Source organism: Larimichthys crocea, chromosome XIV, assembly GCF_000972845.2.
Source record: "Larimichthys crocea isolate SSNF chromosome XIV, L_crocea_2.0, whole genome shotgun sequence".
Classification (NCBI taxonomy): Eukaryota; Metazoa; Chordata; class Actinopteri; family Sciaenidae; genus Larimichthys; species Larimichthys crocea.
This window is the reverse complement of record NC_040024.1, coordinates 5,986,050-6,006,407: the sequence shown is the minus strand read 5'-3', so window position 1 is coordinate 6,006,407 and position 20,358 is coordinate 5,986,050. Positions and strand designations below refer to the sequence as shown.

At 40.0% G+C, this 20,358-nt stretch overlaps 2 protein-coding genes and 1 non-coding gene across 6 annotated transcripts in view; 1 reads left to right on the top strand and 2 right to left on the bottom strand.

Annotated features, from left to right (window-relative positions):
• The window catches only part of LOC113747647 (saoe class I histocompatibility antigen, C alpha chain-like), a 31,991-nt gene extending 31,709 nt beyond the window's left edge, over window positions 1–282 (bottom strand). For both annotated transcript variants that reach the window (XM_027288108.1, XM_027288109.1), the window contains exon 1: window positions 57–282. The gene's annotated coding sequence lies outside the window, so the exon portion shown is untranslated. The remainder of the gene's footprint in view (window positions 1–56) is intronic.
• A 3,960-nt stretch (window positions 283–4,242) lies between these two features.
• Window positions 4,243–20,358, top strand: part of rragd (ras-related GTP binding D) — a 38,638-nt gene continuing 22,522 nt past the window's right edge. For 2 of the 3 annotated variants that reach the window (XM_027288105.1, XM_019265143.2), the window contains exons 1-4: window positions 4,243–4,590; window positions 8,192–8,481; window positions 8,920–9,119; window positions 10,751–10,865. In XM_027288105.1, the coding sequence (XP_027143906.1) occupies window positions 4,467–4,590; window positions 8,192–8,481; window positions 8,920–9,119; window positions 10,751–10,865 (729 nt within the window). In that variant the 5' untranslated portion in view covers window positions 4,243–4,466. The remainder of the gene's footprint in view (window positions 4,591–8,191; window positions 8,482–8,919; window positions 9,120–10,750; window positions 10,866–20,358) is intronic. The other variant, XM_010751936.3, reaches the window with a different exon arrangement.
• On the bottom strand, window positions 14,608–14,798 carry LOC113747675 (U2 spliceosomal RNA). Its single transcript, XR_003463773.1, has one exon. It is a non-coding gene; the product is annotated as a U2 spliceosomal RNA (small nuclear RNA).

The following is a 20,358-nucleotide window of genomic DNA, read 5'->3' as shown; positions in this document are numbered from 1 at the left end:
TCACTAACCTTAACTTATCACAACAGTGACTTAAAAAAAAAAAAAAAAACACTTACATCCATATGTGACGGGTCAAAGCTATCTGTGAGATGCAGCTCCACACTACTGGCGCTTCTACAGACCACAGACGATGACCAGGTGGATTATGGGGTGTTTTATTACAGTTCTTTTCTGCAACACAGCATACAGCACCACAGTGGTGAGGGAAAACTCAAGCATCACAGTCTTGGGATAACACCACAGTGGAGTCCTCTTTTCTCTGTCCAGCATTTAACAGTAAAATAAAATACCGAAACCTGTTCATATAAAATAAAAATAAAAATTACATCCTAGTGTGATCGTATAGTGTATATTGTTATTCCATAAATCATAAATAAAAAATCCCCACATAACCATTATGTGACATGGAATGTCTTTTAAGAACACATTCAACATTTACCTTGAGGTAAGTATAAAAATCACAAGTAGCTCATTAACATTACATTCAGTGATAGATAACAAATGTGAGCCATTTATCTGAACAATGAAAAAGGCTGCTCACAGACTTGTATACAAAAAAACATAATGAAAAGTTACATAAAGAGTGCACAACATATTACCTGCAACACAGCATACAGCAGCACAGTGGTGAGGGAAAGCATCACAGTCTCGGGATAACACCTGACACGAGGGAAAATATTTAAGCTAGTTTAGCAACATTCCTGACACGAGGGAAAATATTTAAGCTAGTTTAGCAACATTAACAAGTGTCTAACATCATTTTACGGTCTAATAAGTCACAGTTATGGCTCAAAACTGTTAGCATAGGTCACAGTGAGTACATGACACGGTAAAATATAGAGTATAAACATCAGGAACATTAAAGGAAATAATTAATAATCCCGGACCATGCAAGAGGACGTCTTACCACAGTGGAGTCCTCTTTTCTCTGTGCAGTACCCACACCAACCACTGCGCCAGTAAAACGCGGTGTTGCACCTTTTCTGCCATAATTTAACAGGCACAGATCTACACCGTTACACATAGACTTATCGAGCAGGCTGAAGTGCTTGTAGTGTAGCAAGTGCAAGTGTAGCCAGTCTGGTCTGACCTTTCGCTTGACTCTGTGTTGTGTTGTTGTGTAGAGGAGGATGACAGACATCTGGGGCCTCATGTACAAATACTTGCGTGGATTTCCTACTAAAACTTGGCGTACGCCAGAACCCGGAAACTGTCGTACGCACAAAAATATTCAGATGTATCAAAGTGTGCGTTCGCATGGATCCAAGCACGTTTCTTTTGTACATGCCAATCAACGTGGAATTGAGCGCACGTGCAACTCCTCCCTGTCCACGCCCCCATTTACATATGCAAATCTATTTAAATAGGCCCTGGACCTGAGATTCACCTCTTTGTCCGATCAGAACGCGATGAACAAAGGGTCTAAGCTAAAGATTCTAGTGAATGAAGTGGAGATTCTGTTTGGTTCCCTGTCAACAGGGATAAATATGACCAAAAAAAAAGACGTGAGTGGGAGCGTGTGTGTGAGGCTGTAAATGCCGTGGGATCCGAGCAGCGCACACACAGGTGTGGACAGGGTTGGCGCTGTGGCTGACATTTTGCGCCCGCATTTACTGACAAGAATACTGAACACAGGGAGACAATCAGGGCTTGTTAGAAAGCTCTGCAGCTCTAATTTCACCAGCAGAAAATAAAGAAAACCAAAAACATGATATTTGAATGCGCACATGCCCAAATGTGCACTGGCACACTGGCACGGCTTCTGGGTAAGTAAAGAGTTTATTCGTTTAATTGTTTCGTATGTAATCCAGCGTTACATACGGGACAATTAAACGAATAGAAGCCACCCATCGCGCACCGTGCCAGCCTCCAGCCTGTTCTCAGCAATGCTGTTAGTCATAATGAATGAGTCGTGCGTTGAACCAGGCCACCTTGCCACGATGTTAGTTAGCTGCATTCGCGCATCACATATGATTTGAACATTGATGGAATGAAAATGTTTCCTACTAACATAAAAAAAATCATCCTGTGATGGCGCTTTTATAGCAATGTGTGTGCAGTCAATAGCTCCGATTACATTGGGGAAACCGGCTCTCGCTGCAAACTGTGCTTTAATGTCGGCCTGTTCAACAGCACTGTATGGGAATCTGATGTACCAGGAAGACATTCGGATGATTCCGTCCCACACAGCTGGCATGGCTCGGCTCAGGGTTAACTGGCACACTCCTGACCGATCGGCCAGCTCCCGCTGGAATGCCCCTGTTGCCGGGAACCCCAGCGCAGTCAGGCAGCCGGCCCGCCGGCCCCCGTTGCGCTCTTGGGGCGGCCGCAGCTCTGCAGTAACTCCAGTAACACTGGCCTTGGTAACCGAAATCGGCTGATGAGCCAATTATCATGGTTTGCAAGTAAATCCTTGCGTTCCTTAAATCGCTCACGGCGGTCCGTTGCAAGGTCCTCTAACAACGCTAACGCCGTCTTTGTTAATATCATTTTCTTAATCACATTGCGCATGCTTTTATATCCACTTATATAATTGCAAACACCTGCGTGTGTTAATAGTTCATAAGTGTGTCTCTGATGTGCACATCACTCTGATGACTACTTGTTTTCACATTATTAACAGTTTCCCAGCTTCACCTCTAAGTGTCGCCAAAGGAACAATAGCTGTAGAAACGTGCGTACGACTGCTATGAAATTGGCGTGGGGCACGCACATTTCTACGATTGTTTCACGTTTGATACATTTGAACGTGAGCGTGGAAAAGGACGTACGCCCCTTTTTTGTGCGTACGCATGCTTTGTACATGAGGCCCCTGGTGTTTCGCCAGTTGGACGCAGGGTTTTTTTCTCTGTGTACAACACAATAAAATCCACATGCACACTTCTCCTCCTTTTTATTTCATTAATAAATGTCTTAAAATGCAAACATGAACATACACAAAAAAAACTACATGTATAAAAACAATATTTTTACCACCAAAAAACAAGGGGAGCACTCACATACCTGTGTACAACACAATGAAATCAGTACAGCACCTTCGTTCCCACGCACACCTTGAAACAAAAGGAAGAGAGAGACAGCGAGAGACAAGAGAAACTGCCTGTGAATTGTGTCACAGCTAGCATCTCACAAAAAGTGTTGTACACCATAAATATACATATAAACATTTAAATGAAAATCACCATAACAAAGAACAAAACTAACGACTTTAATACGGTAGAATTTGAACCTCTATTAAGCATTTTTAACATGTTTTAAATAATTTTCAACGAGAGTGCTCAGGTTGTCTTACCTCTCCTCAGCATAGCGTACCGTTACTGAGGAGAATAGCGCGAATCCCCAAGAAGTGACATCACTTCAGGGACAAAATAAATACACAAAAACAAACAAAGTTGGATTTTTGGTGAAATATAACAAACTGTATGAACACATTGGTTACATAGGAACATCATTAATCATTTTGAAATGGGTAACAGCCGTGGAGTCTGAGAAAGCAGCTCCACATGTTTCTTCAATGTGATCACATCACAGCATGGAACAGTGTTCAGTGATAGCTAATGCCATAGTTTTGTTTTTGTTTTTGTTTTTTAATCATGAATGGCAGCTTGTTTTGGGTGGAACTGTTATAAGGCTTTGCCTTTAGAGTATGATTTTAAGTTGTCACTGAGTCTGGTATAGAAATCATCCTTACAATACAGGAAGTATACCTGTGTATTATCTCCTATAAGCCGCTTCAACCAGCTTTTGAATTCAGGGTTTGATTCCCATTCCTTTCTGTATTTTTTAAGTGTTTAGTGTACAGACATGACAAGTTAGCGTGTGTGTACTTACCAACCTATCTAAGTGTGGACTTAGGCTACATAACACATTCACCAACAGCGGACTAGGAAGGACTAGGGACTTTTTAGGTCGCCTGTTAGAAAGTACTTTCAGTCATGTCTAAAACTGGTGACGTTTATATCAGATACAAATGTCAGGATAACTAAAATTATAAATGTAAATTATAAATGATTTATTCTCACTGTTTACATTTCGTTTTTGGTCTTTTAATATTAGATTATCATTACTCACAAATAATCTACTCATACTGTGCAATATAGAGTATATAAGTATAATAATTAATTCAGTATACCATTATTTGGCTGTATACTGATGTAGGCCCATGTATTGGTTTATTTTCCTTTAATTATTTATTTCAACAGACAACTAATAGTTTCTCTGTAACAGGCTGTTAGGATCGATTGAAGCCTGGTTGTGTCCCGCTGGCATGCAGCCCTCTTGTTTTGGTCTCAAACTCCTCGACCCCTCCCCGTGTGCCCGGCCCGCAGTGTCAGACTGGAGGCAGCGGAGGGGGGTGAAAGTTCGCCAGCATGGCTCTCGTGTATCAGGTGACAATGTAGGAAAGTTAGACACCACAAGCGGCTAAAACCCAACCTAGCAAGAAGGCGACGGTAGGAGAAGTCAGCATGACCACTGAAAGGGGCTCAGCTCTGAGCGGGGAGGATGAGGAGGACACGGCTCTGGGATATTACGACGACGAAGACGACCTGGAGGCGTTTTCAGACGCCGAGCTGGGCTGTGAGGACGGAGGTAGGCGGGTATTTCTTCTGCTGAGGAAGGTCACACACCGGCAGGGAGCGAGGGGAGACGGGACGCTGTCAGCGCGGCTCTGCCCCTGACACGGCTCGGTGCAGCTCAGCTGCTGCTCGGTACTGCTCCTCACTTTAACCAGGCTCCCTGCAGTTAGCTAACGGGAGCTGGGCTCCATATTTAAAATACAAATTCACTACTGCGTCAGCTACAAAGTCAGCGGGCGTCATTATTTAAAGTTACTACAGAAGTATAGCAACGGAATACATTTACTACACGCTTTATAGTCATACAGATGACATCACATATACAGTATAAGGTTACATTAATCTCGAACATGCAGTGGTATAATCCAGTTTCCCCCAATGCGCACACCTGTCCCGGAGCGACTCCCGCCTAAGCGCCGCTCACTGACAGTATGCCTTTAAAGGCTGCCTGTGCCTAGCAGTGTGAAACCTGCTCAGACTACTGTAAGAAACAGTCCACTGTGTCCCTGCATAACCTCTGTCCCACTATAACCAGTCCACTCAGCCTCTGTGTCCCACTATAACCAGTCCACTCAGCACTCATCAGTGTGCAGGATCCACAGCTTCAGCCATACAGTCTGTGGTCCCAGCATGCACGTGTTGGTCACAATACATCTTGGGTGTGTTTCTTTATTGATGTCACCTAGTGTGCTAGCTATCATTATTCAATCACCTGACTGATCATTCAGTCAGGTGATTGAATAATGATTGATTAAAGATTGATTAGGTGTGATAATCAGAGGTACAAACCTTAGCTGAGATCATCCTCAATTTTAGAATCCAGCTGCACTATGTAGTGGAAATACAGCTGTAACTATTGGTTAACATCATCGAGGCTCTGCGTTATAACATTTTTACTGCATCAAGTAAGTAACATAAAATAAGACCTGAAAACATCAGTGTGATAAAATTGACCTAAAATGACAGAAATATGTGTTTTCCATGTACATTAGTTTGGGCCTTCTCACAGCTGCTAACAGCTGCACTACAGACAGCCAATCCAGGTGTTTTAGGCTAAAACACTCACCCATTTTCCCCATGCTTGGAAGGAGGGAATAGGCGAAAGGAAGCCAGGTCGTGAAAACCTCCCCAAAGCCTAGCATTTAATGTGATGAAGCATTATGCGTCAGTCACATGCATGGCATGTGGTCACTCTAGTCCTGATGTCAGTGTCTTAAAATCTCCTCTCCTCTGTGGGAAAACAAACGTCTGTTACATTGTCATTGTGAGAAAGTTAAGCTGATGTTAGCTTTACAGTGCAGACTCACACAGATGCTAGCATGGCTGAAGACTTATTGATTTTTTCATAACATCAGAAAAATAATGAAACATGTCATATGATATTTTCTAATCAGAGTAATTATTAGTTCATGTGTGCACATTCTTTGTAACGCCTACTAAATCATTTTATAGTATTGAAAACTTGTTTGAACTGTGCTCCATTACTTTTCTGTGATTGGCTGATGAACTGCAGGCTGGCAGAGGGCTGCTCGATCAGTTCTGGACTTGATAGAAGTGTGTTCACGTCTGTCCTCTCCTTCTTCTTTGAAGTGACTTCAGTCAGGATATGACTGGTAGAGAGGGAGTGTTTGTTATCATAAGCACACTGTGGCCTTCTGCTCTGCACTTCTTTCTGCCTACACCGAAATAGAAAATGAGAAAAGTGCATTTGATGAAGTGAACAGCTGAGCTATAATGGGAGCTATTGTTTCACCAAACACTGTGTTATTGACTCGTTTACTGAACGTTGATGAAACGCAGAACAGCAGAAAGCCTTTTGTTAGAATGAACTTGACATTCACAATCAAGGTCGTAGTGTCTAGATAGGAATGTGACACACACACAGTATGACTGTAATATTGTACATTTGCCTGGGGCGATAGGAAACTCATATGCACTCCATGCCTACCGACAATCGTCTCATGTTCATGCTTCTTCCTATTCATACTACTAGTATTTTGGCACAATATTTTGGAGTCTTTGCACTGCAAGAAGAATAATGAGAGCTACATGTTGAAGTTAATTTCTCAGCAAAAAGGGTTGAATATTAAACTGCATATTTAAAATAAAAAAAATCTAGGGTAGCTAGGGCATAATCACACCTTAAAGCTGGTTAGTATAACCAAAGTCACATCTGATGCTGTGGTATTAAGCAGTTGGAGGTTTAGGGCCTTGATCAGAGGTAATGAGGGGCCGGCAAGTGTCCAACTCTTGAAATGAACACTTAAACCAACATTAGCACTGAATCAAAATAATGATCTGACCTCTAAAATAGTAAACATGTCTGAGGAAATTTATGCCTGTTCACTCAAAAGAGCATCTGTGAGGTCAGGCGCTGATGTTGGACAAGAAGGCCTCAGTCAGAGTTGTAATCTCTCCCAAAGGTGTTCAATGAGGTTCAGGTCAGGACTGTGCAGGTCACTCTTGACCCCAGACTCTTTATGTGCTGATTTTAATGCAGCTGTTAGGGATCAATGTGGCTGAACTCAGTCAGTATGGGTCTCCACTGACAATATTAAACATAAAAAAAACTTGGATATTTCATGTTTTTTTTTTCGTCAAACAAAAGCTGCATGTTATCAGAAAGAACCAGAATTGCATGAATGTCTTAGTGTAACACATGAACCCTCCCTCTTCTTTTTATAATTGTCTGCGACCTTTTTGGGAGAGTGCTTCAGCTTTAAACGGAACCAGCACAGGGTTACAAAATTGTGGGAATTTTCAAAGTTGGAAACTTCATGGGAACAAATGGGAATAAACTGGGAATTTACAAAACTGAAGGTTGGCCCTTGATATGGAACTTAAATATAGTTGGGGAAAATATATTTTGAGCATAATCTTGACTAAAACAACCAGATTTCATGCAGGTTCTGCAGGGCTATTGAGGCCACGCCCCCTACCTGTGATTTCTGTACCTGGACCACACTTTAGAGCCCAGAGCACAGAGATTATTGAAGACACACATTTGAGCTTGTGGACTACATAATATTAAATAAAATAATTAAAACTTGATAAAGTTCTACTTACAAATAAATCTGTTCAAATGTTTTTTAATTGTTTTATTTTGCATGTCTGCTTATGACAAAACAAAATGTTTAGATTTATATTTGGATATGATACACTTTGTTTGAATTACCCACAACTTACAGTGAATTCCCTTTCTGATTTGGAATATTCCCAAAATTCTTAAAAGCTTAACTTCCCATGGTAAGTTTCTGGAAATTTACCAGAAACATTCTGCCCCTTTGCAACCCTAAGCACAGGTGGAGATCTCCTAAAACACTAAAGGATTGGATCCTACATTTTACCTGTTTGAACTCTGTAGCATCTTTTTTAAGACACTCTCCTAGACTAAGCATAGATAACCGGGATGACATCATCAAGGTTATTAGTGCTGTGTAGTTAGTAGCGTGGAGGTGGTTTGCTTATAAAAGGTGACATTCACCATGAATAAACAGCATCACAACCTCTGCTGAGCAGTAGTTGTAAACTGGCTTCTAAAACATCCCTTGAAGTGTGTTATCATGTGGTTTAACAATCTTATTTATAATGCCTCTGTCTCTATCAATGTGTAGTCTTCAGTGATTCTCTGAATGGAGAGGTCAAACCTCGCATACTGTTGATGGGCCTGCGGAGGAGCGGGAAGTCCTCCATTCAGAAGGTGGTCTTCCATAAAATGTCACCCAATGAGACACTGTTCCTGGAGAGCACCAATAAGATCTGCAGGGAGGACGTCAGCAGCAGCTCCTTTGTCAGCTTCCAGATCTGGGACTTCCCCGGCCAGATTGACTTCTTTGACCCCACTTTTGATTACGAAATGATCTTCAGAGGCACTGGTGCGCTAATCTTTGTCATCGATTCACAGGTCAGGCCACAAAGTACTTAATCCTTAATAATATTGTGAAGGATTTCTACTCTATTCAACATTCAGTCTTTTCACTTTGTCTACTGTTAAATCAGGTCCAACCACCTGTCCTTGGAGATGATAGGCTGTACTGAAGTCGAATTTACCATGCACAATCACTTTTTATCAATGATAACATGTTAGAGAGTTTTAGAGGTACTGGTAGGTGGATGTTTCTTATGGTTCAGAGCCAGGCTTGCTGTTTCCATCTGTTTCCAGTCTTTATGCTAAGCTAAGGTAGGGGCTTTAATGAAAGACTTTGAGAGTGGTATTAATCCTCTCATCTCAAATGTTTCCAACATTTGTACATTTGTGTTTTATTTCACAGATTTTGCCAAATGTTGCAAACATTAGTGCACAGCTTGTGAATATGTGAATATTTTCTCTTCCTCGTGATAGGATGACTATGTGGAAGCTCTGAGCAGACTGCATCTCACAGTGACCAGGGCCTACAAAGTTAACCCGGACATCAACTTTGAGGTGTTCATCCACAAAGTGGACGGCCTGTCGGATGACCATAAGATTGAGAAGCAGAGGGACATTCACAAACGAGCCAACGATGACCTCGCAGATGCCGGGCTGGAACGAATACACCTGAGGTGAGTCCTACCTGCAGCATCAGGATGGCTTTATGTTTTAGTTTGTTTAGATTTAATAGATTCTCAAAATGATACACTACTGTCATGAATCTTAACAGTTTAAAACATGTACCGTGGGGCAGGTCATATATTGATTTAATTCAATTCAATTCAATTTATTTATATAGCGCCATATCATAACAAAAGTTATCTCATGACACTTTTCATACAGAGCAGGTCTAGACTGTACTCTTTATAATATTATTTACAGAGACCAACAGTTCCACCATGAGCAAACATTGATGACGGTGGCGAGGAAAAACTTCCTTTTAACAGACAGAAACCTCGAGCAGACCCAAGCTCATTGGTAGACAGTCATCCACCACGACCGGTTGAGTTAAAGATAGAGAGGGGCAGATAGAGAGAGAGAAGGGGGATAGACAGATAAATAGAGAGAGATAAAGAGAGACAGAGAGACACAGATGCACAGCAGCAGCAAATCATAAACTACCTATAAACTGTAATGGAGATATGGAAGCAATAATGACATATGTGGTGGACATTATGCAGGACCAGCCACAGCAGCAGCCATGATCCATGAGAACCTGCTGGACGAGAGAGCACAAAAACTCCAGGGAAATTTATTTAGTAACATGCATTAACATGCATTAATGAGACATGTATGTTTCCAGATGGTGGTGGTGATGGCGAGGGGGGGGGGGGGGGGGGTTAGGATGGCAGCATAACTAAGGGATGACCAGAGCCAGCCCTAAATATAAGCTCTATCCAAAAGGAAAGTTCCCAAACCTCCCAAACCCAGAATGGTAGTTTATTCCACAGAAGAGGAGCCTGATAGCTGAAAGCTCTGGCTCCCAATCTACTTTTGGAGACTATAGGAACCACAAGGAACCCAGCGTCCTGAGTGCGCAGTGTTCTAGAGGGGTAGTAAGGTACTATGAGCTATTTGAGATAAGATGGTGCCTGACCATGAAGAGCTTTGTATGTAAGGAGAAGAATTTTAAATTCTATTCTAGATTTAATAGGTAGCCAATGCAAGGAAGCCAAAATGGGAGAGATGTGATCTCTGATCTTGGTTCCTGTCAGAACACGTGCAGCAGCATTCTGAATTAGCTTCTGAATTTGTTTCGGAGGTGTTTGGGTCCAATTACAAGAACTTCAGTTTTGTCTGAATTTAACATCAGAAAATTGTAGGTCATCCAACTTTTTATATCCTTAAGGCATGCTGGAAGTTTAGTTAACTGATTGGTTTCATCAGGCTTGATCGATAAATATAATTGGGTGTCATCAGCGTAACAATGAAAATTAAATTTATTCATGAATTTATTCATTTATTTTTGAATTGGACCACTTTCTACGCTGGTGATGGTGCTCCTCTGAGTTCTTGGCACAGTGTGAAAAATAAAGCGAGGTGTGATATCTGCACTAGTATTGACAAATGTTTTCCTTCCTTTGCTACAGGACTTTCAAAGTTGAGAGTGTAATACTATCTGAAAAGTGTGTGATAACCTTGACATGCTAATCTTTGGACTGGCAATAGTTGCCTCGTTTTACATCCAGATCAATATAAAGCTAAGGATGATCATGACTGTGAAGCAGTTTGTCATTGGAATTTCTTCTCCTGATCTTCATAGCTTCTATTTAACCAGCATATATGACCACTCCATATTCGAGGCTTTCAGTAAAGTGGTCCAGAAGCTCATCCCACAGCTGCCTACACTGGAAAACCTGCTCAACATTTTCATATCTGTGAGTAATCCTGCTGCACCACTGTGTTCCCTATTGTTATTGGACTATATGCATGATCTCCTGTACTTCATGATCCTGTCACTAGGTGGCAGTGATACCTAACAGATAGACTGGTTGCATGTCTTCGCTGACTGTTAGGTGAAAGAACATCGCCAAGATGTACACTCTCCTGTCATTCCTGTCAAATCTAACTGATCTCAAGTCATAGCTGTACTGCCAAAGAGCTGACAGTCACATTCATGTTGTGTATGTCATACTGAATAGAATATTTGCTGATGCCATGTATACAAAACCAACTTTTTCAGTATTCTAATATAGTAAAACAAGAAACGTGTAATGTTGAACAAAGACATTCTCCATGTACTGGACTACAAAAACATTATGTTTATTGTCGAGTAATATGCTAATTGATTGTTTATCTCTTTATCTTATCTGTTAGTAAAAATATTCTGAGCATTTCCCACAGCTGAAGAATATTTGTATTGTGTGTGAAACTGTTGTAGAAAAGGAAGCCATGTCATTTATACGGCTTTACAGGTGATTGGCTGTAAAGCCGTATGCTGGCTCCAGAAATCCTGTCTCCAGTTGATACATTTGGTTCCACTGATCAGTCCTTTAAAAGTGTGCCAAGAGTCATGAGGAAAAGTTCTTTAGCAGTGTGCTTCATTTTTTCGCTAATGCAGTGAATCTTTTATCATTTGTTAAACTTTTGATGATTTTTGCCAAATTATTCAGTTTTAAATGGTGAAGGATGATGATTTAAAAGTAACTGACCTTATCGTTTAATGCGTTTCTCTCCAAACGCACTCAAAAAAAAAAAAGATTCATTGATTTTATTAGCCTGTGAGATGACGTACACCTTGATAAGCTTCCCATCTTGTTTAGACACATTTGTTTTAATATTGACTTATGTCTTTGGAGTCAGGACTTCAGTATGGATTTGTATCTCTTTAGGTTACTGTAGTTTTGGCATACCTAGATTCCTTGATACTGTAGGAATTACTGGGTACATCCTTTAGGGGGCAGTCATGTACAGGGTAGAGCTCATGTTTATTAAGATTCAGAAGCAAGTGTGTTTTTTTTAGTTGCTTTTGAGATTTGGGTAGTGTGTTTTAAAAAACAAAGACATGTTGTCTGTCAGCTGGCTGACAGTTATCTCTCTTTTGAACACATGTAGGTTTGTTTTGTGTTTACAGTTCATGAAGTATCTCAATAATAATAATACAATATTTCAGCAGCTCAGAAACAAATGTGTCAAAATTAGACAACCACGAGGAAGACCAATTTGAAGTGTAAAATGTGGCATTATGGAACTATAACCAATCAGATCTGACTGTAAATTGTTCTTACTTTTAAAAAAGGGGATTGCTGAAAACTTCAAAGGCAATAAATCAATAACATAATCAGGGGGTGTCTGCTAATTAAAGAAGCATTAAAGAGCTATTATCAGTCATTTTAGCAGCCTTCATAGGATTTGAAAAGGATATTGTATCAATAGCCTGTTTGATGTCATTTTGCATAATGAAAGTTAATGATTTTAATTTACACGTGTAGATAAGTGGACATGGTATTTTGCAAATACTACAGTCAGACTGATTAGACATGCTTCTCTTGTATAATTTATATAATAGCCTCACTTCTGAAACCAGAGTACATTTTGAAACAAGTCAGACACTAGCTATCAGCTGGAAAGCTTGTTTTGACTTCCCATGAAGATTGTGCATGAGTACAATGTCAACATGCAGTAAATAACAGTTTCTAGGCTCCACTTACAGATTCTACAGTCAATACAGATGTCATTCTTATTTCTGAAGAAGAAAATGGCTGACAGGATGGAAATGATGTTCTGAAAGAAACACAGCTTAGCATGTTGATAATGTCTGTGAAAAAAGATTATTTTTCAAAGACAGAAAAATGTTTCACGTATTGAAGACATCAGAAAATAAACCGCATATCTTGTATATGTGACAAGTACATAAAAAGAATGTGGGAAAGTTGGAATGTGCGTGGAGTGAATAATCCAGTAAAAAGAGTGTAGGTTTTGTCCCATCTTAAAACACTGGCCTCGGATATTATGTTTTTACAAGAGACCCATCTGAATAATAAATCACATGGCTTAGGCCAAAGTGGACAGGAGAGATCTATCACTCTGCTTTTATTTCTAAAGCAAGAGGCGTGGCAATCTTAATTAGCAAGGGTGTACCTTTTTTGCAGAAAAAAACAATAACCGACAGAGAGGGTCGCTATATTATAGTGATTGGAGAGATTCAGAATATCTCCCTCAACCTAGTAAATATGTATGCTCCTAACACAGATAACCCTGTATTTTTTCAGAAAGTTTTTGCATTAATACCAGATATGGCACAGACTAATATGATAATCGGAGGAGATTTCAACACCGTTTTGGATGCATATCTAGGTAGATCCTCCACAAAGAAACCTCCTAGAAATGCTTTAAGTGAATTCCTAAACACATATATCTTGGAGACTAAATCCTCACCTGCTTGCAGATAAAAGATTTTGTGACTACCTAAAAGATAAAATATCATTGTATTTTGAGTTGAATGATATTCCAGAGATTTTTCCCTCCACTCTTTGGGAAGCGTTTAAAGCCTACATTAGAGGTAGCATAATTTTATTTGAAGCCTCAAGGAGAAAAGAAAACATGTCCAAATTAAGGACAGATCAAAGCACTGGATCAGGAAAATGCTCGATTCCCATCTACAATTCTGCTTTGAAAAAAAACAACATTGAAATATGAATACAATCAAATTCAAATTTGGGGATAAACCACATCATTATTAGCTCGTCAGCTAAGAAAAATGGAGAATGATAGGACAATACATAAGGTAAGCTAAGAAAAATGGAGAATGATAGGACAATACATAAGGTAAAAGCCTGTGATAACACAATACTCACAAAATCCAAAGATATTAATAACAGGTTCCTTGAATTTTACACAGACGTGTGTACTTCTAAATCTACCTCAGAGTCTGAGATTATTAATACGTTTTTTAGATAAATGTAACCTACCCAGATTAGGTGTTGGAGATTGTAAATTGCTAAATGCGGAGCTCACAATCAAAGAGGTTCAGTCTGCTGTTGCCTCATTAAAATGTAATAAATCACCAGGTCCTGACGGACTGCCTGGAGAATTATATAAAACGTATGGTGAAAAGTTATCTCCTTATTTATTAAAGGTATACAAACACGCTCTGGAAAGCGGTGCTCTACCACCGACTTTAACTGAGGCTGTGATCACGGTAATTCATAAGAAAGGGAAAGATCCACAGGAAGTCGGTGCCTATCGCCCCATTTCACTCCTGAATGTTGACGGGAAGCTATTTGCCAAAATACTCGCTAACAGACTGAGCCCCTTGCTGGAGAGATTAGTTCACCCAGACCAGACGGGTTTTGTACCTAACAGAAACTCTACTTTCAATCTGAGACGCCTCTTTAATATTATGTACACAAGAAGAGAACCACACTCTGATCTCGTCATACGCTTGATGCCGAAAAGGCGTTTGATCAGATTGAGTGGCAATACTTACTTGAAGTTCTCAGTAGATTCAATCTCGGAGATGGTTTTTTGTCACTAATTAAACTTATCTACAGAAACCCTACAACCCAAATTCTAACCAACTATCCTCCCCGTTTAAGTTATGTAGGGGGACGAGGCAGGGATGCCCCCTCTCCCCTTTAATCTTTGCTCTTGCTATTAAGCCGTTGGCTCAAAGTATTAGACTCGTGCACCGTTCCCGGAGATACTGCAATACCGGGTCGATGCGTGGAGTGGACGAAGCAAGCCCCTATTCCATCTCCCTGCTCCAAAAATCAATTTAATATTTGGTCCCCGGGTAGGGGATGTATCAGATATTAAACTGATAAGAACAGATACTACACTTGATCTTAGCCAAAAGGCAGAGAAGCGATGATACATGGATACACCACTAAAGAAACAATTAGTAAAATATCATTGTATGTAGATGTTATTCTTCTTTATGTAACACCTCGACAAATAACTATTACAACACTTTTAGATAAAATCAATTTATTCGGTACTTTTGCAGAATATCGGATTAATTGGACAAAAAGTGTCTTAATGCTAGTTTACACAGATGACCTGACATTCTTGATTAACCTCCAGTTTAAAATCTCCTCATTTCCTCCTTTAATAGAAAAACTGCGCTCTAGGTTATTGTATTGGGATTCACTCCCAATCTTGTTGATTGGAAGAATAAATGCGGTTAAGATGGTCTTTCTTCCACAGTTATTATATCTGTATTAAAATATCCCAATATTCCTTAAAAATCTTTTTTAAACAATTAGACTCTTTAATTACTCCTTTTTTGTGAGGACATAAATCCCCCAGAATAGGTAAGAAATATCTCTGCAGGCCTAAATCTGCAGGAGGATTAGCACTTCCAATTTTTTTGTTTTACTAGGGGGCCTCTGCGATTAAGAATTTCATTTTCTGGCTAAACACCACAAAGTCCCACCTAATTGGCTACTGATGGAACAGGAGGAATGACACCCATACTCACTGGCTACAATTGTATTAGTGCCAACTAGGATCAGTAGGTTATTATATAACAACAATCCTATTATTCAGAACATAATTTACATCCACATTTGCCGTCTGGCTTGGGTGGAGCCTTTTCTAAGTGGAATCAGAAAGGTATTAAATGTGTTGGAGATCTGTATATACAAGGTGTAATTGCCTCGTTTTCTCAGTTACAGCAGAAATTTGGATTGGAAAACAATAACTTTTTTTAATATCTGCAAATCAGGGACTATATACGTAGACATCTGGAGGATTTTCAGACCGAATCAAAAACTTTAATAGACGACTGTCTGAACCTGTCATGACATGTTATCTATATTAATCTCCTGTCATGAAGTCATCACCAGAACCCTTATTTATTATTCTCGGGGTGTCTAAAACCTTTTAAAAATTAAACAAAGCACAACAATGTTTTATTTCATATGGTCTTATAATAGCGAAGATATTAGATAAGATAAGATATGTTTTAGAAGACAGACTCCAACATTTTGATGCAACTTGGCAACCTTTTTTACAGTACCTTGCTAATACAAATCCAATTTAAAATTCTGTCTCCTATATGTATAGCGGAGTTCCCGTGATATTTTCCATGCAGGTCTTCTCCAGGGAGTGGTGGGTGGATTCTTTTTGTCAACCTGTTATGTTGTGTTTCTGTTGTTTCTGTGTTTGTGTTCTGTAGTTACTCTGTTTGTATGTTTGTATTATAAATGCCCAATAAAAATACATAGGATTAAGAAAAAGTACATAAAAAGAATGTGAATGTACGTTAGAATGAACATGTGTGACAGGAGAATGTAATATACCCCAGTCACAGTGTTAGTCTGGCTTTTGTATTTCAGGAGTGCTCGAGATGTCTCAAGTCCCAAGGCTTGTGTTTTGTACAAACACGGGCCTCAGTTCTGTAATGTATCGGACACCTGAGGCTGCTGTTGTTACAGAAATCTGTGTTTTTCTTTGAGAACACCTCTCCCTCTGTAACTGACTGTCTTTACTCATGTGTGGCTAAAATTAGTTTTCAAACTACATTAAAGCTGTACTGGGGAATGTCGATCAGATCAACTGTATACGGTATGGTAGGGATTGATGCTTGGGTTTCAGAGATTGGATAGAATACTGCATTGATGTACAACTAGAGTTCTAAAGCGCATTCTTTGAAGAACTTTGTCAAAAATCAATATGTCTCTCCAAAAAAAAAAGGAGCTTTTCAAGTAGTAATCTCTGTTCTTCTGTCTGTGCCTGTAGCATGTCTGTGTGACTGGGTGTCTTTTCAATCCTGAAAGAATAATAACTTGCCACAGACCTCAGTGGTCCAAGGCTGTGATGACAGGCCAGTGCTTCGGTGAATGCTATAGTGTTGGTGCAACCCATTCAAATAAAAAACTTACTGCCTGTGCAAACTAGCTTGGTGCTATGCAAATAATTTTAAGAAAATTAAATTGTTGGTCCCAGGATCTGATGTGCAAGTGAAATGTTGTGACAATTGACCAGTCAGTTGACCAGCTAAGGTCTGGTGGAAATGTTTTCACAAGCTTGTTCTTCTTCTGTTTGTACTAATGAGTAGCTAGCACCATTGTACAACCCCATGTATTCACACACCAACATTCTCATCATTGTTAAATTCTTTTTATCTGCTATTTTATTGGCCGAAGACAGGTGGTTACCACCATAAGTTTGAGGTGGCATAGCAAAACATGAGCATGAAACTATTACCTTGGCCCACCTCTGTGCCGCCTTACCTTTTGTTTGTGAAAGCCCCTTAAGGGTATTCTGATAATAACCTAACCACAAAACTAACTGATGGAAGTACATAAGGATAATGAAAGCAAAAGCAGGGCAATGTACCTGGTGTCTCTTGGCTGCTTCAATGCGCTCAGCTTCCAAAGCTGAGTGTCAATTAAGTTGGCAAAACTACTTTTAAACCAGACACTGGTGTTCCGGTGACTAATGCTGCAGAGTACAGGTAGACATGTAATTAATGGAACATGCTCATAGGTACAGGAATCAGGTAGTAAGTGCTGCTTTTCGTCATGCAAAAGACAATGTGGCAAGGAGCTAGTGGAGACGGGCCGGTATACATGCTAAAGGACTGAAGGAACAAGCTGCAGGTGGGAGGATGAGTAGGGACAGCAGGGGAAGGATCAGTCTGGTCTGAGGGACAGGTATGATCTGAAATGGGAAAAGTAAAGGGATCACCAGACGCAGTAGGATTCATCCCCTGGGGAACAATCCATAGTTTATAGTTCCAAAGTGGTGGTCTGACAGACTGACACTGCAGGCACGGTTGAAAATAACTCAGACGGTCTCACTTCTTGAGCAGAGGATTGGTTGCACTCCAGTTAGAAAGTGGGTCTTCTATTAGTATGCATTTTCATGCATCTTCATAAATCACAGACATTTTGATGCTGGCATGATCTTTCTGTTTATCTTCCCAACACAAAAATAAGCCTTGAGAATGAGGTAGAAAATGAGAGAGAGGGAGAGGGAAATTAAAGTTCATCACTCTGAACAGAAAACCAAAACATATCTTCATTTGCTCTGTGTTTCATTTTGGTTACCCGCTAAATTAAAATAATACCAACAGCCCTCTCTGCAACACTCAGGTAGCGTCCTTACACAGACTTCTTGTATGCTGAGTGCTGAGAGGTGCTGATGGATTAATTACCTTGCCTACTAATGATGTACTTCAGTTAAAAATGAATGTATTGTTGGGGCTTGATATGTATACAAGATATACAGTTATTATTCAGCTTTGTTTGCTGAATCATATTATCTGCTCCCAACCTGGTAACACATTTTCTATGGCCCGTTACTGGCCCCTAACCCGGAGGTTGGAAACCATTGTCTTGAGTGAAATCCTTTGATTGGACTGATGGAATTCAGTGATTTCCCAAATCCTTGTTTTCTCTCTCATCATTGAGTTGACTGTGTATTATTGCACTTTGAGATCTTGTTCTGTGAGAAGCCCAGCTTACTCATTTCTAACATTAATTATTTATTGTCCATTATCCATATCAACCCCATTATTAACAGTAATAACCTTGATTTAGCTTTTTTTGCGATATTCATCCAAAATATTAGCACTATATATTACTATATACTGTAGTTTGACCACATAATCCAAACTCAAGTTCTGCTTACACTGTTTCTCTCATATGTAGGCGGTATTTGTTTTGAGGTCTTTTCTTCAGGTTCCTTTTAATAATGCTTAGTGTAATTAAACATTTATTTGCTGACAGACAGATTTTTAATTTTCACATTGTTGTAGCAAACAGCTGAACACCCCGTCCCCTGAGAGAGGCTGGTATTTAGGATTTAGTGCCTGACTCATCTTCCTGGAATAAATTAAAATGACATTACAAGAGCAAAGCATTTTTACCCCACAAATTTACCAAAGCACACTGTAATATTCAGAATAATTTAATGTGATTGATGAAAACAGGAGACAGCTATTTAAATTTGTTCCATCTGTTTATTTGCCCTTTTCTCACAAAGCTGAATGGAGACTGAGCTGAGTAATGTTTTCTTTGTCCCTGTCATGTGATGTCTGCAGAGGGTAGACAGCGTTGCCAAATTAGTGACTTTCTCACTGGATTTGGCAAAAACGACAAAGCAAAAACTTCCCATATATGCTGAGCACTTGTTGGCTTCACTCCCAACTCATCCCAAACTATCTCAGTTTGGTTTAGGTTGGGTGATTGTGGAGGCCAGGTCATGTGATGCAGCACTGCATCACTCTCCGTCTCTTCACTCTCCTGGAGGTACAGATAACAGGTAACAGTACAGGTAACAGTGTTACTACTAATCACAGACCAATGGGATGGCACCACACCATCACACCTCCTCCTCCATGCTTCAAGGTGGGAACCACACATGCAGATACCATCCGTTCACTTTTTCTGCATCTCACAAAGACACAGTGATGGGAAACAAAAATCTCAGATTTGACTCATCACACCAAAGTCCAGATTTCCTCTGGTCTAATGTCCATTCTGTGTGGTTGTTTGTTCGAGCTGTTCTCTTCTTCTTGTTGGTCTTCCTCAGTCGTGGTTTCTCTGCAGTTATTTGACCATGAAGGTCTGATTCACACAGTCTCCCCTGAACACTTGATGATGATGTGTCAGCTACCTGAACTCTGTGAAGCATTTATGTGGGCTCCAATCTGAGGTGCTGTTAATTGTTTGAACTTCTCTGCAGCAGCGCTAACTCTGGTCTTCCTTTCCTAAGGCAGTCCTCAAGAGAGCCAGCTTCATCGGAGTGTTTGATGGTTTATGTGACTGCACTTGAAGACACATTCAAAGTTGTTGATATGTTCTGGACTAACTGACCTTCATGTTTTAAAGTAATGATGGACTGTGTTACGACCTGGCTCGTTAGGTCAACCGTAACATAGAATGGGATAAGAAATAAAGAGAAAAATAACACTTGCTTTAGGTTCGTCCGTTTATTTTCTTAATTTAACAAAAGGTGGTGAGGGAAAAGGGAACAAAAAGGGCACACGAGTGCTGTTTAAAAGAACAAATAAATATAACAAAAAGAGAACTCTAACAGAGCCTATTCTTTACTAAGTCACAGAACAAAACCAGAAACAAAAACCTCACTATTTAATCTATTTTTATCAATAACAAAAAACATCAAAAACAGCACCCCTTAATCTAATGAATCTAACAAAAAATCTCTTCATGAGTAATCAGTATTTAAATCAAAACTAAACCCTGCCCAATCCCAAAATTTCCAACACCAACCTTCTCAAAACACAAAATACGAGGCAAGCTTTCGGAACAACACACACACAAAGCCACCACAATGCTCAGGCGGCTGCAGTTTAAATGCCCCGGGCCAGGACAATTGGACACAGCGGATTGGCTGGCCGGAAGAGGATGCAGAGGGTGTCGCACCAATCCCAATCCTCTTGGTTTCCAGGAACCAATC